At 42.0% G+C, this 23,492-nt stretch overlaps 1 protein-coding gene across 1 annotated transcript in view; it reads right to left on the bottom strand.

Annotated features, from left to right (window-relative positions):
• Window positions 1-17,888: 17,888 nt before the first annotated feature.
• LOC147136056 (uncharacterized) overlaps window positions 17,889-23,492 on the bottom strand; it is a 56,609-nt gene continuing 51,005 nt past the window's right edge. The window contains exon 9 of the mRNA XM_086052135.1: window positions 17,889-18,122. Coding sequence (XP_085908261.1) covers window positions 17,889-18,122 — 234 coding nt within the window. The remainder of the gene's footprint in view (window positions 18,123-23,492) is intronic.

Genomic DNA, 23,492 nt, shown 5'->3' on the forward strand with positions numbered 1-23,492 from the left:
AAGAATAGCAAAATGGTCATGCTTGTAAATGTAAGCAAGTGCATCAAATGTTTGGTTTTACATTCCAAGCTAAAAGGACATAACAAGTAATGAGTAAGTTTGCATCAACACTAACTTGTTGACTGCCTGATGACCCACTTCCTCGCCTAAATTATTTGGGATTGCACTAAATATGGCAACAGCAATAAACTGCGAATGAATTGTAAGACGATGTACGAATGATAGAAAAGTGCTCATTGCTTCGTATCAGGGCAGTATTATTATGACAGATGTTTCTTCCAACATTTAAGATATGAAAATAATTGGAAAAATAAAGAGTCCTAAAAAGTATGCAGAAAAAAGTGTGAACCGGCAGTTATACACAAATTTGAACCTGACTCAATGAGTTTCAGAGTCATACAAATGGGACTGCTCAGTGCAATTTAACCCTCTTTGCTGCTCTCATGTAGTATGGAGAAAGTAATTTGTAGTTTTGCTTCTTTTTAGCGGTGTGAGGACAATGCACCATAATAAACCAAACTGTCACTAATTGTGTGAATCAGCATAGTTTTGTTGGCCAATGTATCTAACTGTCTGTCCTGCCAATAAAAGAAAAGAAACCTGGTGAAATATTGCTTTGTGGAAATACAACCAAAAAAAGCTGGGCATCTTTTTCACTTGAGCACCTGTTGTACTGTTACCACCAGTGCCTGTTCACACCACTAATTGTAACCCAGGCGACGCAAGCAGTTAAGTCATTCGGCGACGCATGCAGTAAATTCATTCGTGGTTGGTTGATTCCGGGTTCGATTGTCCAATTACGGTGATGCGTTGTGTGACGTCATGATGCGACGCGGCCGGTCATCGCGTATTTAACGCGGAAGTAATTTAATTTTGCTAGTAGGAGTGGGAGGGAGTCGCCACGGGACCGAGCTACAGGTAATGAAATAATATTTTTGTCATAACCGTGACCTTTTTTATTGCTAACTCGAGCCACGTTTAAACCACATTTTGGCGTGGATTTGTGTGGATTATATTTATGGATATCATATTTAGAATATATTTATTTGTTGGCTTGTATTTAAATACAGTTAATGTATTTTATTGGATGACTTGTCTACACTAGAACTGTACAAGTTGATTGTATTATGATATGAATTTGTGAACTATGGCACTATTTATTAGGCCAAGTTCCCGGAACTGATGGCGAGCTAGACGGAGTAGGACCTCAAACCTACGGAGGCCTTCTCAAGGGACGCACTCCTCCTGCCAGGCTGGTAGGGGGCTCCTTGTAGCCCACGACCTCACTCCTGAATCATACACCCTGGCCACTGCCCACCCATTTTTGCATCCCTTACCATAACTCACACATTTCCCTCTGCATTTTCTGCCTGGACTCAGCATCGCAGACCCAGACGTGGGTTATAGAACTGTGGGGAAGCCACGGCAGGATTCGTCCGGTCAGCGAGGAATGAAAGTTGGACTTCTCGTCCAAATTTTCCTTGAGTAGATTGAAATATAGTCGACGAACCAGGATTATGCGCTGATTATATTTATTGTATATTCTATCCATGCACTATATATGTATATGTCCAACGATTGGTGTATTGTCACTTATGTGGGTTTTAGCAATACATATCTAAAGGAAAATCTCCACTCTCTACTTGAAACAAAACCTAGTAAGTCTTCTGTTGACTAGCCTATTGATTGTCAGATCGCAATTGTGCCCTGGTTCTTTCCTGAACCAGGTGCTACATAATTCATGAGCCACCGTCACATTGTCTCCAGCCTACAATCCAGTATATCAAGCAACAAATGGGATTATAACGAGGACAGCCAACCATTCAGCTCATCTGCATCCTTGGCCAAGTCTAGATTACATTGGTGTTAGGCTTTTGGCATCAGTACTTGAACATTTTGTTTTGCTGCAGATCAAAAACGAACAAGAATGAAGACCTCAGCCAAGTTTTAACAGTGTTGGAAAGACAGAACTTCAACTAGTTGTGCATGTACAGTAAATGGCTCAACCTCACATTTACAAATGCCCAGTGGAGCTAGTAAAGCCACGAGTTATATCCATCCTTTCTAAGCACATTGTCTAAAAACCTTTTTGTCTATGAGGCAGAAGCTGAAAATAAAATGATCACCACTATAGTACATAACAGGTCTTAGCTATTTATTAAAAAAGAAGAAAAAAGAAGCCTGACAAGCCAAGATGAAAAACGAGAAAACAAATTGTGGCTGTCTCACAGCAGTACATCATCTTCCCACATCTTACTCACACACTTTGATGAGGAAGAGGAGCTGTAGGGAAAGACAACTTTCTGATGTTTTTCTTATTTAACATTTCTGTTTTATCTTGTCTGCTTTCATGCTTTCTATGCGGAATGGTGTTTTGAGGCAACGAGGCGTTGCTGGCTTTTTAATGGGTGTTTCATTTTGTGGAGGCTGGGAAGTTTACCACTGGTTAATATTTGGGACATTTTTTTTTTTTACCTTTTATCCTCAGCACACATATGTTGTCAGTGGCGGAGCCAGAACGTGACTAATGGGTGAGACTGGAAAAAATCAGGGTAGGCCTGAATATTTCTCTCACTGAGCACAATCTTCCTGTCCCGACACATCGAATATTCAAATAAAATGACAAACTGAATAATATGAAGTTCAGATCTTCCTTCGACAACCACAATTGTCATTCTCAATATTAAATGTAAAAAACACAACAAAACGCAAATTAAATTCAACTCATTCACTGCCAGACATTTTCAGACCCTCTTTTACCCTAACGTTTGCAAAAAAATAAAAAAATATATAAATAAATTCCTGGGATTGCATGGCTGGACTGTGAAAAGACAAATATACATGTCAATGGCAGTGAATGAGTTAATAATCATTTACAATATATCGTTTTACAATATATCGCCTCACTGGGTGGGCAGTCTGTCAATCTGGGTGGGCCTGTGCACACCCAGGCCCACACATGACTCCGCCCCTGGTTGTAGTGTCTTCTCCACCTGAGCTTTGTTTGTCAAACTCGGCTGACTTATTGTAGTTTAGCAAAATATACATTGTTCCTTTATTGGCTCAATTATACATATTACTGCAATGGCTGAAACTGATACTGAGAACCTATTAACTCACCACAAGTTTAGCTTTACTAATGGAGTGCCTTTTTGATCACCACCGAAGGACACTTCATCTCTCAAATAAGGTTGCTGGGTTGAGGCATGATGTTTTGCCAATGCTTATCGGTGACGCCTACAGGATTTTAATTATATCTGTAATTGTAATCACAATGATCTGAATAGCAAGATACCATCCTACTCCATAGGTTGCCTACCAACTGAGCCACAATTCCAAATATTTTTGTAATCTTGTCCTCCAAAATGACCCACAGACTGTAAGAAACAAGATTCTCTGCTGTGATTAATTAAAAAAAAATGTTTACCTGTACCTAAGATCCAGGAATGTACAGTATGGCAAGTAACATACACCAAGTATGTTTGGTGGTGCATGACTCCGGCCACAAAAGTTTAGATATGCCATTAACATTTGTATTTAGACAAAAGAGACAAATTATTCACAGAGCCTAGTTTCATTAGGACTATTGTAATGGCAGACAGGAAAGGATTTTGCATACATACATATAAATGGTCAAATTAGCTGTCCTGGCTCCAACTGTGAAGCTTCATGTCAGGTTTGGTGCAATGTGGTGGGCACAGGGGATGGAAGAATCAAGCCAAAAGCAATAGCTTTCCTTCCGTTGCTCACACTTAAACATATCATCTGCACTGATCCATGTGATTGGCTGGAGATGAGTTTTTTTTTTATAACTGCGTGCACCCACACAATGAACGCGAATGCAGTGAGAATCAAGTCGAGTAGATATTCCAATGAGGCTACATGACCAAAAAATAAATAATTGATGCATCTTGGGTTGAAAAAAAAAAACACACACAAGAAAGTGATTATGTCATTAAATTGGACTCCTGAGCTGATCCGTAGCCTCTCACTACACTAATTTGACCTTGAGAAAAATATCCCTAACTACTCCACGTCTTCAACAGATATTGCACTTCATCACCACAATACCCACACTTGCACCCTTGTACCCCTCAATTGCGCGTTCCCGTCGAGGCTGCGAGTGTGTAGGGTGTCCCAATTCTCAGAAGGGCTCTGTCCCTTTTGCACCCTTGTACCACATTTCAGCTGAGCCCGGATCCATGGCCCCTCAGCCGAAGCATATATTACCCACAATTCATTGTGGATTTGACCAAAATAGGCAGAAATGGCCTTTCTGTTCCAGAGACGGAACGTTCCGGTCATCCGTCCTAGACGGACACCCATTTTGGGGACGAGAAGTTTTTTAAAAAGGACGGACTAAGCAAGGACTAAAGTGGGTTTTCATCCATCCCTGTAATCGTCCCTAACCAGGTCAGGTACCGACTGACATGTGTTGGGTTCTTTTAAAAAGAAAGACCACTGTTCTCTTCGGCGATACCACGGAGCCACAGGCTGACCTATTTTCTGAAGCTGAGCCGTGATTGGTCGTTACCTGAGCGTTGAGCAGCTGTGATGTCCTTTTCAGTCGACAGAAATGACAAAATGGCCGTCCCCTCAGATGGCTAAAAAGGGGTGGATTTTGCTGCTTAACTCATATTCCACAAATGCAATATTAATCAGAATGCCTTGTTTCAACTAGTGGGCCTGCTAGGAACATGGGGTTGATTTCCACTTTAAATAATGTTTATGAACTATGAAACCTGTGCCGTTGGCATCCCTCCCATGGCACCGAATCATGCACGGACACTTTTTTGTTTGTAAGGATGGAAACACTTTAAAAGGATGAGGACATGAGGACGGAGTGCACTATGATATATTGTTTTTGGTAGGGGTGGGAGGTGGGTGTTACACGGACAGGCGGACCAAAGATGTTTACCGACAGAAGATGTTTAGGAACTGTTAAAATAATAGACGCACTGACCGATAGACGATTTCAGTTTGGATTACAGACGGATAGATAAATAGTCGGATAGATTTAAAAAAATGGCTGGAAGTGGATTTTAGTCCGGCCCACTAATCGGCCCTCATGCGTGTGACGTGCTCGCGAGGCAGCCAAATTTCATCTCAGCCTACTCGGTGAAAGGCTTCTTTTTAGGCTTCTTTCAAAACAACTTGTGTCCGGGAGAATATTCAAGCTGCGCGCAGCTCTCACGTATGGCACATCATGCACTTTCCTACTTCCGGAAATACGCCATAGCACAACTGCTGTGTAGTGGTTTGCTGGCATGCTTTTATTTTGAAAGCCGAGAAGTGTGAAGGTGGGAAGAGTGGAAAATAAGTAACTTGTTGAATGCTTGCAGACTTGTTGTCTGTTGGACCCAAATAATTATACAATACGACAACAATACAATACGACAACACCAACCCCAGGGCTCGCAATGGTAGTTAGTACACGCGTTTTGTTTTTTTGTTTTTTTTTTTGGGGGGGGGGGGGGGCGGCGGGGGCCAACAATGTTTATGAATATGGCCGGGGGTCGTGGCCGGAATGGTACCCTGGTCGAGGGTGGAGGGTCGCGCATGTGTGTGTGTATGTATATATATATATATATATATATATATATATATATATATATATATATATATATATATATATATATATATATATATATGTATATGTATATATATATATATATATATATGTATATATATATATATATATATATATATATATATATATATATATATATATATATGTATATATATATATATATATATATATATGTATATATATATATATATATATATATATATATATACAGTGCTCAGCATAAATGAGTACACCCCCTTTGAACATTCTAAACAAAATAAAAACAATAAAAACAAAAACAAATTCCAAAATGATGACAAGACTAACTTTGTGTAATGTGTTTAATTCATAACATGAAAGTAAGGTCAATAATATAACTTAGAGAAAAACTTTTTCAGCTTTATTCAAATTAGGGTGATGCCAAAATGAGTACACCCTACTGAAAGACTCTGGAGCAAAGCTAGATTTCTGACTACAAATGTCCACAAATGTGTCTACTTATTCATTACACAGGTGTCAAGCAGATAGTTGACTATAAATGTGTGTTACTTAAAGCAAACCCTTTCCCATTTCATGTTGTTAGCAATGGCACCACATGGAAGAGAAATGTCACAAGACCTGTGAAAGAAAATAAATTATTTTCACTGAAAGGTTGGAAGCTAAAAGAAGATCAACAAAGCTTTACTAATTAGTCAGAATACTGTAGTAAAAGTTGTAAAAACATTTTAAAAAGATAAAACTGCTACCATCTCTCAGAGACGTCAAGGTCATCGACGGAAGTTAACAATAGTTTCTTATGATGAGAAGGGTTGAAGAAAATTGGCGTGCAAGTTCACTGCAGTTATCTAAGTCAGTAGAAAGCCAAATTGGGGTGACTGTTTCCCGTGACACAATATGGCACTGCAGAGGAATGGCATGCATGGGTGCCGTGAACCAAGGAATACTCTTCTAAAGCCCAGGCATAAAAAATTGCCCAGAGAGTTTGCCAGGGCACAGGTTGACAAAGATGAAGACCACTGGGACTCTATACTCTGCAGTCATGAGACCAAGACAAATGTTTCTGCAACTGATGGCTTTAAAACTGTATGGCATCGCAAAGGTGAGGAATACAAGGGAAAATGCATGGTGCCTACAGTGAAACATGGTGGTGGCAGTGTCGTCATTTGGGGTTGCAAGAGTACTGCTAGTGTCGGGGAGCTACATTTCATTAATGGCATCAGAAACTCACAGATGCATCGCTCCATACTCAAAGACGAGATGCTCGCCTTTGATGTTTTGTCAGTTTTTTTTGTCAACTGTAAATATGAGAAAAAGTTGTTTGGGATTTGTAGCGTGTGTCGAGTATTGCGTCGATACCAAATCTTTGAAGCCTTAAACTAGGAAATGCAAGTGGTTTGATCGCTGTTCAGGGTTAGGGTTAATACTCTTTGGTAACATTTTGCGAATGTTTGAAGATGGTGCTAGTGCTTTCCTCAGTGTGAGTGGAGTTTAAATTGTGACCTACAAATGAAGATAGAGACCCACAAGCACAGCAAGATGCTGAACCCTGATGAGTTGATTGGCACCTTTTCTGCTCCACTTAACAGCACTATCAGGCATTTTAAAAAGTAATCATGTACATGTACCCCATCAAGCACTTAACGTCTTGAAGCAAACACAACCAATCTTATTAGTAAATTGCTAACTAAGAACTCCATCAAAGAATACATTACACCACCATCACAGATTTGTCACACATTTGGTGTCAATTGAGATAATGGTGGTGATCATTTTATTGGTTCAAATTATTGCAGAGTCTTAGCGCATTGAATGACATATGCCTCAAACAACCCAGTATAACCCAATTTAAACAAGAGTTTTAAAAATCTCTCTCGGAGGTACTGCAAGGTTTGGTTGAAAGAGCTCATACATATGAATAGACGTTATGCATTAAAGAAGAGGTTGCAGGGATAAAAGAGAGTAGTTTCAAAGCTCATAACTCATTTCTATTGGTCAAAGCTTTGCGTATGGAAGTTAAGCTACAGTACTGTGAAAAAGTATTTGCCATCTTCGCTAATTCTTATTTTTTTTGCATAGGTTCCCCACTTTATGGATATATGAGTATATATATGTCATGTCATCTTCCGCACCAGTTATCCTGTACAGGGTCGCGGGGAGGTGCTGGAGCCTATCCCAGCTGACTATGGGCGAAAGGCGGACCACTTCCTAAACTGGTCGCAAGGCAGTCGCAGGGCATGCACACAGACACAGTCACTGAGTGGGAACCGATCCCACGCTGCCCACACAAAAACGAGTGTACCGCTTCACTATCAGCGACCCCCATCAGTGTTCTGCTGTAACAAAAACTTTCAGGGTGGCAGAGAGTCTATGAGGGACGATGAGAGGTGTGGGAGGGGGAGGGAAGTCAGGCCATTGGAGCTGGTGGGGAAAACCCATACTTTTATGTATAAGGACTGTCGAGTGCCAATAGAGACAATAAGTGTACAGTTTGAAGTCAGTGTGGGAAATGTGCACACAATTATTCATGATAATTGAACATGAAGAAAATTTGCACTGCTTGTCACAAGGCAAAAGGCCGGTGTTCCACAAATCATGTCTGTAGCATTTCCACGAGGACAATGCACCAGACCAGAAGTCCATCCGTGTTTCCAGCTATCTGACCGAGATGGATATCAAGACAGGTCCTTGCCCTCCCTACAGTCCAGACCTTGTTCCCTGTGACTTTTGTTTGTTCACCAAGCTCAAGGAAAACCTTAGAGGCAGGTGAAAGAGGCTGTGACGGGGTTCGGTGATATAAGTGCATTGCAGCTGGAGGATATATATATATATATATATATATATATATATATATATATATATATATATATATATATATATATATATATATATATATATATATATATATATATATATATATCCTTTATCGATACCGCTTATCCTCACAAGGGTCGCGGGCGTGCTGGAGCCTATCCCAGCTGTCTTCGGGCAGTAGGCAGGGGACACCCTGAATTGGTTGCCAGCCAATCGCAGGGCACACAGAGACAAACATCCGCACTCACAATCACACCTAGGGCCAATTTAGAGTGTCCAATCAACTTACCACGCATGTTTTTGGAATGTGGGAGGAAACCGGAGTACACGGAGAAAACCCACCAGGCACGGGGAGAACATGCAAACTCCACACAGGGAGGTCGGAGCTGGGCCGGACCGGTCGGACCCTCCGGCCCGGCCAGATACCCATTTTTGGGGCGGAGGGGTGGGGGATTGACAAATTTTTAAAAATGGCTGGACTAAGCATGGCCGGAAGTTGATTTTAGTCCGGCCCACTAATCAGCCCTCATGCGTTTGACGTGCTCGCGAGACGGCCAAAAATCATCTCAGCCTACACGGTGAAAGGCTTCTTTTTAGGCTTCTTTCTACTCCTGCGTCTGCGCGAGCGACAACTGCTGTTATAGGGATTGTGGTATTGCCCCTCCCGCCCCCTCTTGTAATGGTATGTCCCAGTTGCAGGTGGGAGGTGCGGGTTACGTGATGTGACAATAAGGAAATACCCAGGTCAAGGGTGGAGGGTCGCGGCCGGCAAAAAATGGTCAAGTGCTCACACCTAGGGGCAATTTAGAGTGTCCAATTAACCTACCAAGCATGTTTTTTGGAATGTGGGAGGAAACTGGAGTACCCGGAGAAAACCCACACAGGCATGGGGAGAACATGCAAACTCCACACAGGGAGGCCGTGGCCGGGATCGAACCCACGACCTCTGAACTGTGAGGCGGACGTGCTAACCAGTCGACCACCGTGCCGCCCATATATATTCATTCATTCTGTCAATATGCATTTTAACTTTTATCTGCAAGCTATTGATTTTTCTGAGTCAACACACCAAACCGAAAGCCGTGACCGTCTTACGCGGGACTGTCCCGTATTTTAATGATATTTGATGCGTCCCGCAAATTGACTCTCTGTCCCGCATGTCTGATCGGCAGGCACCAATTTTAAAACGTGGGTCTAAAATCTTGTTTTTTATTAAAGGCCTGTGTGAGGAGAGCAGAGAACACACAGTGGAGTCTATTAAAGGGGCAGGTCTCGGGCTGTGTGTGTGTGTGCGGAGGGGGGTATGGTGTTCAGGCGGGTGTGAGTGACTGTGCGGGACTGTGAGAAGCAGGCGTATGCTGTCAATCAAACAGCCAGGCGCACATGCAGGCAATAGTTGTTTTTAAAAATACACCTACCAAATACAAGCCTTTTAGTGACGCGTTGCAGTAATTTGTGATGAATTAATGAAAATGGAGGACTCTAAGGAAAGTAAGGAGACTGCAAAGAAAATGAAATGCAGTTACAAGGTCTGGGAACTCATTGTCCGTGGGCGAAGCCAGTGAAAGACGAGTCAGATAAAGCTTTCTGTGAACTTTGTGGCTGCTGTTGCTGTTATGGAAAAAACTGAAAGACTTGAGTTGTGATAGACATAACCTAAAGTGTTTCATCAGTGCTTTCCTTGCTTCTGGAAGTGCTGCTATGGTGGACACGTTTGTTTACAACTGAATTTATTGTAGTTACAGTATTATCTCCTGACTAGTTTTGATATACTTCTTGTTTTATTTTCGTTTTATGCTGTGGCTGTTTAATTTGAAAATAATTTGAATTGCTGTAGTTGTAGTAGCCTGTCTTTGTTTGGATTGTCTTTGTTACTGTAGTAAATTGTTACTGCACTTCATGCTCTACATGTTGACTTGAGATTTGACAAGGTTCTATTGTGTGAGTGTGAGTATTGTTAGTGCATCTACCTCAAGATATGATGAGACTGACTCATTTCATCCTTTATTCCGAGCTCCTATTGCAAGGGCGGAGCTATGGGTAGGCCTGGGTGTGCACAGGCCCACCCAGATTGACTGACTGCCCAAAAAAATGTATGCTTTTAATTAAATTTTTTTTGTAAATTATGAAATTATTTTAGAATTTGTGTTTCGTTGTTTTTTTTTTTTTTATTGTATTGAATATTAAGAATTAAGAATGTCCGCTGATAGTGTAGTGGTACACACGCCTGAGTTGTGTGCGGGCAGCGTGGGATCGATTCCCGCTCAGTGACAGTGTCTATGTGTGCCCTGCGACTGGCTGGCGACCAGTTCGGGGTGTAGTCTGCCTTCGCCCATTGACGGCTGGGATAGGCTCCAGCACGCCCCGCGACCCTTGTGAGGAGAAGCGGTACAGATAATGGATGGATGGATGAATATTAAGAATGGCATAATTGTGGTTGTCTAAGGAGGATCTGAACTTCATATTATTCATTTTATTTGAATACATGATGTGTCGGGGTAGGAGGATTGTGCTCAGTGAGGGAAATATTCAAGCCCACCCTGATTTTTCCAGGCCCACCCATCAGCCACGTTCTGGCTCCGCCCCTGTTCTATTGATGTTAATGTCTCAGAGATGTACCTTTTTACTAGCAGTTTGTGTTGTATTTTTGTAACTGCAGATAATTTCCATTGCAATTCTGTGTTCTGGGTGGTTTTTATTTGTAGATCTATTATTGTTATTTTGTTACAGTTTATTACCGGTGTATTATATCTTACTGAACAGTTGACAAGCTGTGTCATACGCATTTTTAGTGTCCGGTGCAAACGTCAGCTGCGTCCCACATTGTCCCCCACAAACATACTCCCTGTCCCACATCTGGTGAGTTTGGATCTCGTCACTCTAGTTCCACCCCTAATATAGACAGTTACAGGGATATACACCGATACCTTGGATGAGAGAAAGATATCTTTGGCTTGTATTTTTTGGGGGAAAAAGGGACATTTAGAACAGGGCAAATACTTTTTCACAGCACTGTATGTATATTGGATGTAATAATGAGAATACAGACTTCTCTGCCTTATTATTTGTTATGATGACACCCCATGAAACGGTGTCCAAAGGTTCTCTCACCAACTTCCAATATGATTCCATTATGCCTTGTCATCTTTTTCCATTACTACCTTTATTGACATTTAAATTAAGACACTGATCAATATATGAACATGGTTAGAAAATACTTTAAAATCATTCAATAACTCCACCATTGCACCACTCAGTTTCTCGTAGCATTTACAATCTTCTTCCACAATTTATTATTTCCACTCTTGTCTCTTACGTTGTGTGAGCATGTGTGTTAGTTCTCTCATCAAGATTTCTTCAGCAAATAAATTGGTCTAGTGCCAGGGCAGTTATGAAATGTGGGGAGGTTGTAATGTGGTTTATAGATCTGACATTTAGAATAAATAATAGATCCTTATAAATGTTCAATCTTTTTCTCTGACCTTCCTGAACAGTTCGTGAAAATTACATCCATTCCATATGTAGTAGATATAGAGTAATAGAGTAACAAAAGCCAAATTTAAATAAATGCAATCCTGCTATGCCATTTTTGACAAACGTCTGAGTCAATGTATTGTGTCAAGCTGTAGGCCTAATATACGGCAATTTAAAATGTGCTGAAATATAGTTCCGATCCAAGCTGGAGTAAGTGGCATGTCTGTTTTTTTGGCGTCATCTCCACCCAGCCATCCATTATCTATACCGCTTATCCTCACAAGGGTTGTGGGCGTGCTGGAGCCTATCCCAGCAGTCTTCGGGCAGTAGGTCGGGGGACACCCTGAATTGGTTGCCAGCCAATCGCAGGGCACACAGAGACAAACAACCAACCAACCACACTCACAATCACACCTAGGGGCAATTTAGAGTGTCCAGTCAACTTACCATGCATGTTTTTGGAATGTGGGAAGAAACCGGAGTACCCGGAGAAAACGCACGCAGGCGCGGGGAGAACATGCAAACTCCACACAAGGAGGCCGGACCCATGATCTCTGAAATGTGAGGCGGACGTGCTAACCAGTCGACCATCGTGCCGCCCCATAAACGCTATTCAGTAAATGCAATTTTTCTGTTTAAGCAGTCGGACGTGCTTTCTCATGTGAAGAAAACAAACCAGCAGCGCTAGCATCATCCTTGCAAACCTGGTCTCTCTTCTCTGACTGTTTATAGAAGCTCAGCCACTGGTTGAAAACAATAATGAGTAACACAGGAGTAACTAGCGGAGAAGAAAGACAGACAGCGACAAGAAAAATACACAAAAGCACTGAGGTATGTATTCTGTACAGTGTCATAGGACAATAATATGAACACTTCAAATGCCATCAAGCATAATTTTGACAAAAATTGAGCCGAGCCTACTAGCAGTCTTGCCTATTACGGCACCGTTCAATGGTGCATTTCCTAACCCTGCAAAATCAAACAACTGTGGCAGCTTGTTGAAAAGAAAGTTTTATTTGCAGATACTGCCAAACGCTACACGCCACTCACGAATCCATACATACTTAAGTCAACTCAGCCCATCGTACCCATCACATATTTACTCAAAAATGTCTGCCAGTTATTTATCGTTACCTCGCTGATTTTAGAGAGATTTTCTATGGTGCCCCCTCCATTGAAGATACATGCACTTACAAAAGAAGTCGAATAGCATAGTTTTTAACAAAATAACATGTCATACAATTTTAAATATAAAATGCAACATTTTCTTCATTTCATGACTGTATCATTATCGTCAAACAAATCATTTGAGTGACTTGCTGTTGCAACATCTAATTGGACAAACCAAAAGTAGCAACAACTTGACCTCTCTCTCCCATTTTTCCTCCACTTTCTTCCCTGTTCTCTGGACATTGTTGGTAATTTTGACATGTTTACAAAGTTCAGGGGCCATGTCAATAAATGTGTCCCTCCCCCCAGAGCGAGTGAGCAGTACACCAATTAACCAGAGGAGGGAGTATTTCATATTCTCATTTGTAATATTAATTGTGCATTCCGTTAAATTCTAATCTATATTAGCTGTTTTTCAAAAATCTATAATATTGGTCAGTCCACACGCATGGATGTTATTTTTACACATCATTGACCAATATAAAGCGTGTCTTGCTTTTTTTCACGATGCAATACTAATGGTTGAACAAACTTGACATTTTGGGGGCCTACTGAAAAGTGACTATTTTGGAGGTACAAGGTTTTGGCCTGACGCAAGCAATATTTTCATGTGTTGTTTTTGTAGCTTTTTCTCAATTTAATATAATATACGATTGCAAATAAGTATAAGTAGTAACAGAAAAACAATATATAACTCATGATTTGCTCTTTTCTCCACAACAAATGAGTCTGTCACTGTTGTTTTACCTTTTTGATTCAACATTAAATAATGCTAATGTCACCATCGAGGGGCTAGAAAATTTACGCAGAGGATACATCAGACGTCCCTTGATTAAGCTAGCATGTGGAGCCTCCTCAATGCTCAATCCTCGTACCTTGATGTGCGTTTAGCACAACTGAGATGCCCAGAGAGACTGGGCATCTCAATTCGGCGTGAGAACAACTTCCGTGTCACTTTATGTTTGTTTTGACTTAGACTTATGTTTTGAAGGAGCAAGGAACGTTGCAATTAAGAGACTTGATATGAGCCCATAGTTTGTCCAGCGTATTCCGGGTCGTCCCTGGGGCCCTGTCCTCCTTTGTGCCCAGAACACCTCACCAGGGAGGCGTCCGGGAAGCACCCTGATCAAATACCCGAGCCACCTCATCTGACTCCTTTCAATGTGGAGGAACAGCTGCCCTATTCTGAGCCGGTCCCAGAGGACCGAGCTTCTCACCCTATCTCTAAGGTAGATAGGGTGTCCGGACACCCTGCTGAGGAAACTCATTTCAGCCGCTTGTATCCAGGATCTTGTTCTTTTCTGTCATGACTCATGACCCACAGCTCATGACTGTAGGTAAGGATAGGAACGTAGATTATTCTGTAAATCGAGAGCTTTGCCTTTCAGCTAAACTGATTCTTTTTCAACGAACCGATACAGAGTCTGCAACACTGCACCGATACGCCTGTTGATCTCCTGTTCCATTCTTCCTTCACTCATGAAAAACAACCAAAGATACTTGAACTCCTCCACTTGGGGCAGGATTCCATCCCTGATCTGCAGAGGGCACTCCAGCCTTTTCTGACTGAAAATCATGGTCTCAGATTCGGAGGTGCTGATTTTCATCCATGCGAACCGCTCCAATGAGGGTTGAAAATCGCGCTTTGATGAAGCCAACAATCAGAGCTAGGCACTAGACCCTTTTTTGACGGTACGGCCGCAACCCTCCACCCTTGACCTGGGTACTGTTACGGCCTCGACCCCCCGCTCTTATTCATAAAAATGATCACCCCCCTGCCCTGTTACGCCCCCCACCCCCGGCCCTCCATAAAAAAAAAAAAAACGTGCATGACGCCGCCGCGGGAGAGATGCTAACGGCAGAGGTTTATTTAAAGTTGATTAGCTGGCTAATTTACTATTCAAACCCGCTGTGGCCATACTTCAAACGCGCCACTAGTACTTACCAAACTGCACGTGCTTACTTCCATTGCGATCCTCAGGGTTGGTTTTGTCGTATTGTATAATTACAGTATTTGGGTCCAACAGACAGCATGAAGTCGCAGTCAACAAGTTATTTATTTTCCACTTATTTTCCCCTCCTTCACACTTCCATCCATCCATCCATTATCTGTACCGCTTCTCCTCACAAGGGTCGCGGGGCGTGCTGGAGCCTATCCCAGCTGTCTTTGGGCAGTAGGCGGGGGACACCCTGAACTGGTTGCCAGCCAATCGCAGGGCACACAGAGACAAACATCCACGCTCACAATCACACCTAGGGGCAATTTAGAGTATCCAATCAACTTACCATGCATGTTTTTTGGAATGTGGGAGGAAACCGGAGTGCCCGGAGAAAACCCACGCAGGCACGGGGAGAACATGCAAACTCCACACAGGGAGGCCGGAGCCGGGATCGAACCCACGACCTCTGAACTGTGAGGCGGACGTGCTAACCAGTCGACCACCGTGCCGCCCCTTCACACTTCCCGACCTTCAAAATAAAAGCATACCGCAAACCACTACACAGCAGGTTTGCTACGGCGTATTTCCAGAAGAAGGGAAGACGCCAGAAGAAGTGCATGAACTCCACCTTGATGTGCCATCGTCATCCTTGAGTGCTGCGTGCAGCTTGACTATACTCGTGGAGACCAGGGTTATTATAGTTTGGATTTTTCATTTTAGTTTATTTTTTATTTTGTTTTGACTTTTTATTTCTAATTCAGTTAGTTTTAATTTGTTTTTAGAATAGATTTGTTAGTTTTTATTAGTTTTACTTTTGGGGAAAATACTTAGTTTTAGTTTAGTTTTTATTAGTTTTAGTTTTAGTTTTTTAGAATTTTATGTATTTGTCAGGTGCAGCTTTTTTTCTTTACAGTAACAAGTGTTATTTATTTCAATTAAAGATAACATTTGAAAAATGTATTAACTTAAACTTAAGTGCAGTAAAGCCAAGAAAAGTGCAGTGCATTAATGTTGCTTTTAAAGTGAAAATGCAGATGAAACAAGCAACATAAAACATAACATAAAAACCTGGCAATTGAACAGGAGAGTGCAGACTTGTAACATCAGAATATGTCAACAAATTTAAGTCCTTCCATATTGAAAGTGTGTGTGTGAGAGAGAGAGAGAGATGTTTTTCCCCTCGAGCAATATGCTGGACGAGACCCGTCTCCGTGACAATGCATTTGCTTTTGTCCGAGACACAATCATAATCAAAATAATCCCAAATGGGGCTCTGTCATTTTCTCCCAACTTTCGCCATTATAATGTTGTTTTAGTTTTGTTTTATACCCATCAGACCTAATCGTAAACGCGTTGCGTCACTACAGACGTTGAGGTGCCGTACGGCTGTACAACTGTCGTAAAACTGTCAGCGCCGTGTTTTACATTTTAAATGATCACAAAAGCTTACAAAGACGAAAACGAATAGTATTTTCGCCACGATTATCGTTCGTTTTAGTTAGTCTTGTGAGCAGACAAGGTCGTTTTAGTTAGTTATCGTTTTTCGTTTTTATTTTATTTCGTAAACGAAAATGTTTTTTAAATTTTAGTTTTCGTTATTTTGTTCGTTTTCATTTACGATAATAACCTTGGTGGAGACAAGTTGTTTTGAAACGTTACGTTCCAAGTCGGGGGGCATCGCTTCAAAAAGACAGCGACAACAATGGATATCGTGCCTGCTACAACCATAAAGGGACCGAGATGACTAGACGATGCATTCAATTGTATTGCGAAAACAATCTGCAAGGTGGCTGCAAAGGGGGAACGTGGGTGAGTAGCTTCTATACACACACATACGTGACATAACACCCATGCCGCTGCCAAACTAGTTTGCTGCGTGGTGCATCCTCTCCTCTGGGGGAAACTGTATGTCATCTCAACATGTGACATAATGGACCGATCAGAGCAGCAACAATTCCTGATGTTTGCGTGGCATGTGTTGCAGAACTGTCCCCAACAGCACAATGTGTCGGTCATGTGAATCAATGCGGCAGTTGTCGCTCGCGCTGACACGGGAGTAGAAAGACGCAAAAAAAGAAGCCTTTCACCGAGTATGCTGAGATGAAATTTGGCCGCCTCACGACCACGTCACACGCACGAGGGTCGATTAGAGGGCCGGGCTAAAATCCACTTCTGGCCATGCTTAGTCGAGCCCTTTTTAAAAATTTGTCAGCCCCCACTCCCCGCCCCAAAAATGGGCATCCGGCCGGGCCGGAGGGTCCGACCGGTCCGGCCCCGGGACGGACTGCCCAGCTCTGCCAACAGTAGTATCACATCATCTGCAACAAGCAGAGATGCAACCATGAGGGCACCAAACCGGACCGTCTCAACGGGGCTGCGCCTAGAAATTCTGTCCATAAATATTATGAACGATGACAAACGACAGCCTTGGTAGAGTCCAACCCTCAATGGAAAATAATCTAATTTAATCTATGACATTGGTCATACACGGACCGAACGGCCTTTATCAGTGGGTTCAGTATCGTATATTACCAAAGATATACACCCCCACCCAACAGAACTCCCCAAGTGACACGGTCGAACGTCTTCTCCAAGTCCACAAAACATATTTAGCCTGGTTGGGTGAACCCCCATGCACCCTTGAGGACCCTGCCGAGGGTGTAGAGCTGGTTCCCTGTTCCATGGCCAGGACTCCTCCTGGTTCTGAGATTTTTCCAAACACATCTTACTCTGCAGTACCCCTGAATAGACCTTACCAGGGAGGCTGAGGAGTGTCGATCCCTTGTCGTTGGAAAATACCCTCTGGTCACCCTTATTAAAAAGGGGGACCACCACACCAGTCTTCCAATCCAGAGGCACCATCCCTGATGTACATGCGATCAACCAGGACATCCCCACAACATTCAGAGCCTTTAGGAGCTCATTCAGTCCCGGGCCCTTGTTACAGAGGAGCTTTTTAACCACTTCCACGACTTCAAGATAGGGGAGCCCACCTTCCAGTCATGCCCTTCCAGGTCCCACTCAGTGTACTCTGAACTGGTGTTTGGTGCACAAGCACAAACAAGAGTAAGTATCCCATATAAAGGTGGAGTGAGGCCACCTTCTTGTCCACTGGGTGAACTCCATGTCCATGTCCTGAAGCAGTAAGCGCTCCCAGCCTTAATGGGTTAAAAAAAATCACAATTTAAAAACTGCATTTTATGTTTACTGAAATTTACATTTTCCCATTAACATTAAAGTTATTTTTATTATTACTAAATTGAAACACATTCACAGAACTGAATGCTCCTGCTGCTTTATTATCTGTTTGTACATTTACAGTACTTGACCATTAAACTGATCTGTTTAGCTGGGATGCCAAGACTGTTATGGAGTAGGTCTTAAAGCTCATGAGTATAGAGTGTTTCCCACAGATTTTAAATCTACTTGGGTGGGTGGACGCCGGCGGGGGTGGGGCAATTTTTATATATTTTTTTGTTATTTTACGCTTCATATCGTGCATAGTGAATTTTCAGAGTAAAACTTGTCACCACATTACTCAGTGACACCACATTTTTGCACTTATTTTGTATTCAAATAAAAAATGTTAATATTAATAAAATAAGGCTGTCATTGGATCTTAAGAGAAAAAACTGGATGCGGACAGCGAAAAAAAAAACATACCAAGCCTTAAAACATGTAACACTATGTAGTGGTGGGCGATATGGCAAAAATATCACGATTTTTTAAAAATAAAATCACCATCATGATTTTATCATGCCTCTTTTTTTTTAAACCTCATTTTTTGGGACAAATTTGCACATTTTCTTACCATTTTTCTCATGTTAAACATAAAACAGATTTAAAATGTATACACGTATAAAACCCAAAAAGAAAAAAAATGACATTTCAAGCCAGCTAAGCTCTCTGAACAGGTTTTAATTTTAATAGTGCCAATTTTTATCAAAATATGCAATGAACGTAAACATAAAAGGAACGTAACGTAAACATAAAAACACAGCTCGTAATGCGGGCCCAGCACTTTGAAGAGTCTTTTAAACCCCTCGTTTTCCACTGTTTTAATGGGAATCATGTTTTCTGCAAGGTAATAAGTCACTGCCTCAGTTACTTCTTTACACTGCTTGCTTGTTTTTTCACATGGAGTGCCCTTATTAAATGACTGTGTTAAATGACTGTGTTATCGTGGGTTGTGTTAGCTTGGAGCTACCGGCTGCCTCTGGTTACCATGTGTCTGATGTCTGATCTCCGTTTGCTTTGGCTGTCGCCGTAGTTTTTTGGGTGCTGTCTCCGCAAGTGATTTAACAGGTTCATCGTGTTACCATTTGATATCCAAACTAAGTCTCTGTAAACTTCGCAAATAACTGGTTTGCGCCTTCTCCTTCGAGGAAAAGCCAAACCAAATCGACACTGTGGATGTGGAGCTTTTTTTTCGGGTCCAACTTCGTGGTGACTTTCCGCTATAGCTTCCCGTTATACAAACAAACAGGGAGGCAGGAAGTGTCACGTATGGTGCACTGTGCGTGCTGTGATTGGTTGGTGAGGTATGTGTCAGCGGCTTTGAGCCGCCATAGAGCTAAACTGTATAGAATATGCGATATAATAATATAACAATAACAATATAACAATATATAAGACGATCAAACGATCTTTCGGCTTTATGAGATTGTCTACACATTAAAGTCCTTAATGATCTAATATCGTCATATCGCCCACCCCTTACGCCATGTTGTTTGAGATGTTAATCCACAATCCCAAAGCACAAAGTTGCAAGCATGAAGTGCACAGAGTCTGGGGATAGAATTTGAATGACCATGTAGCAGAAGAGCTACTACAAACTCTTCATCAAACGTGACAAAAGTAATCATGAAAAGTATGGTGTGATCGACTTATCCCAAGTATGGTTTAAATTGGCTTATTGAGACCATTAAAAGGATAAGCGGTATAGATAATGGATGGATGGATGGATGGATGGATGGATGGAGACCATTCAAACATGGTATATAGTTGAGATTTTGCACCTTTGACAGAAGTTTGAATGGAAACTCTGCGAGGCCGAGGGATCTTGCTTCTCTGTGTTGTCTTAAAAATAAAAAAAGTCATGTGATCGTTCATCGACGGGTTTGCTAAAAGGGTTTGCTTGCGTATGATAGTTTTGCGAAAGGTTTAAAGCCATGCAGCAGGTCGAGTGATGAGAGGGTGTCTTGTACAGTTGAATAGCTGAATATTATTTGGCAACAAACGGTTGTACCCCAAAGCGCGAGGTGCGCGGCAAAATGGTGTGGTAGGTGTGGACCGCCCCGCGAGAGCGACGAGTTGGCCAACTCGTCACATTTTTGCTACGCGCCGCAGAGGTATAAACCAGGCTTGAGTGACGGCAAAAATAACGTTACACGTGGTACCTGCGGTCGCGACCCTTTTTTTTTTTTTTTTTTTTTGGCAGGGGGATTTTTTTTTGTTTGCTTTATATTTTTAGTAAATTCTCTTGAAAACTTCTTGGGCGGCCATCTGTTTATTTGGGCGGCCCGCCAAACTATTAACATGGTAAATAATGTGAAAAGACCATCCATCCATGTGGAAACATTTGTTGTTGAACTATAAGGGGACATTAGGACTGAATGTATTTGTCAAACCGCCCTAAATTATGGACAATGGTCATGAACAAACAATGAAAATTAATAGAATAAAGTTGAACATGACCATATTCACAGTTTCACTATTTCTGCTAATTCCTCAGCAAAAATATGCATGTATCTAAAGATGTGAAGCTGTGTGGGTGTATGTAAATGTGTGCAGGCAGACGAACCTTAGAGAGGATTTATTGTGAGCACAGTGTGACCATATGCTTTGCGCCTGCATCTTCTTCTGCATAGGTACAGCAACATCTTTACACCTTACCAAGAGCTCCATATGTATACATAGCAGTATGCATCAATTCAAAATAACTCTCCAGCCATAAGCAAGAGTGGAGCAGGCCTTGAGACTTAAGAGTGTGACTTTTTGACTGAGTATATTATGCTCCATCGGTATCGACAACCCATGAATATGTTTGCTGTAAAGTGTCAAGTGAAGTTTTATATGAGTTGTTTTGTGTCACCGGAGTACGTTTATTGTGGTGAACAGATAAATGCCCTGTAAACAATGGCCCCTTTCCAAGCCAAGATCTCTGTCAGAACCTGCAAGCTGATCTGCTGCAGCCCCCTGGAGCATGAAAAGCCTTCTGTGTCTCAAACCAAGCGAAACAAAGTGACTCCAGATCCGCTAACAAGAGCCAGAACTTGTTTCGCTGCACTAAGGGACATGGCTAGGAAAGGGGTTGGGGCCTCTCTTTTGATGATTGAGTAAATAATGTATGTGTATGTGTCTCATTCTATTAACCATAATTGAGACTTGCTGAACACGCCAAAATAATTAACTTTGCGCATTCTTCGGCGGCATCATGGGATGATTATGTTTTGTGATATTGTGGCTTATCTGTTAATGCAGACATAATTAAAACTGTTGTCTTGAGCAAAGTAATGGTTCTCAAAATTCTAAATTTGCACTCCTTGTTATAACACGTTTTAATTGGTTGCCTGTTTAGCCCAAAAATGAATTACAGTATGTTAAAAAGTTTAATTCAACTTGACATGAAGATGCAAGATTATCACTCACAGAATATCATCCTATATCTGTTTCTATTCTGAAAATGTAGCAAAGACCAAAAGATTGTCCACACCACTTTCTCTGTCATCATTCTTTTTGCTCATTGTTGTAACACTTTTAACTTATTTTTTCACTTGCATGATCATTAGGAATGTTAAAATGGTACCATTGGCTGTGGGACAGGGATGGCAAACTTTGATGATTGAAAGGGGCCACATATGTTTTATGTTTATTTTGTGATGCTTTTCTAAGGCTTTCATCAAGCCTTTTTAGGTAATTGTGACCCTCCAGCATGAAACCAATCGGAAGTCGCACAACTGTATTAACTATGTGAAAATTATATATTTTCAGATTTGTGATACAAGAACCAGTAAAATTTGTAAATATCACTTACCGGTTGGAATTGATGTGAATTTCTTACCTTATTGCTGTTTTTCTCGAATCAGAAAATCAACAAAACTAATCAGCTGCTGTCGTGCACAAAACCAGGACAACTACATCAAGTCTGAATCAAAAAAAAGCTTGGGCTGATATTTCAACAGAAAGAGTTACTTACAGTGACTTTTTGCGCCATGTAATCAGCGTGGTCCATCACTCAAAACTTTCACTCACGTTGTAGCTTAAAGATAGACTGAGTGTTTGTTTTGTAAGTATGACCCCATATCTCCACACAGTATGTCAGGTATGGCAGTAATAATGAGCAATATTATGTATATAAAGATGCTTTATACCTATAGTTTTTGAAATATTTCTTTTTTCACATTTTCTATGTGTAATTTCCAGAGCTGAGCACTTGACTATTTTTTGCCAGTCTGGCCGCGACCCTCCACCCTTGACCTGGGTACCTTTCCGGCCGCGACCCTCTGGCCACATTCATAAACATTGTCGGCCCCCGCCCCATTCCGCCCCCCGACCCCAAAAAAAAAAAAAAACGTCCGTGATTGACATCGCTGCGGGAGAGATGCTAACGGCACAGACTTTTTAAGGATCATAAGCTGGCTAATTTACTATTCGAACCCACTGTGGACATGCTTCAAATGCGCCAGTAGTACTTACCCAACTGCGTGCTTACTTGCATTGCGAGCCCCGGGGTTGTCGTAATGTATAATTATTTGGGCGGCCATTTGACGGCCAGAAGTCGCAGTCATCTTACTTATTTATTTTGCACACTTCCCCTCCTTCCCGGCCTTCAAAATAAAAGAGTGCCAGCAAACCACTATACAATGCAGGTTTGCTATGGTATATTTCCGGAAGTAGGGAACGCCAGAAAAAGTGCATGAACTCCACCTTGATGTGCTAGTGTCTGAATATACTCGTGTACACAAATTGTTTTGAAACAAGTCGGGGGGCGTCGCTTCAAAAAGACAGCGATAGATATCGTGCCTGCTACAACCTTAAAGGGATGACTAGACGCGTTTTATTGAAAACGATCTTGAAGGTGGCGGCTAAGGGGGAACGTGGGTAAGTAGCTTGTTTAGTAATGTTTACTTTGCAGCAGCGCGGGCACGGTGGTTGACTGGTTAGCTAGTCCACCTAACAGTTCAGAGGTCGTGGATTCGACCCCGGCTCCGGCCTCCCTGTGTGGAGTTTGCATGTTCTCCCCATGCCTGCGTGGGTTTCCTCCGGGTACTCCGGTTTCCTCCCACATTCCAAAAACATGCATGGTAAGTTGATTGGACTCTCTTAATTGCCCCTAGGTGTGATTGTGAGTGCGGTTGTTTGTCTCTGTGTGCCCTGCAATTGGCTGGCAACCAATTCAGGGTGTCCCCCGCCTCCTGCCCGAAGACAGCTGGGATAGGCTCCAGCACGCCCGCGCCCCTTGTGAGGATGAGCGGTATGGATAATGAATGAATGAATGAATTACTTTGCAGCAGCAGCAACAAGCT

This window comes from Filicampus tigris, chromosome 14 (genome assembly GCF_054856515.1).
Source record: "Filicampus tigris isolate MCC_2025a chromosome 14, RoL_Ftig_1.0, whole genome shotgun sequence".
Lineage (NCBI taxonomy): Eukaryota > Metazoa > Chordata > Actinopteri > Syngnathiformes > Syngnathidae > Filicampus > Filicampus tigris.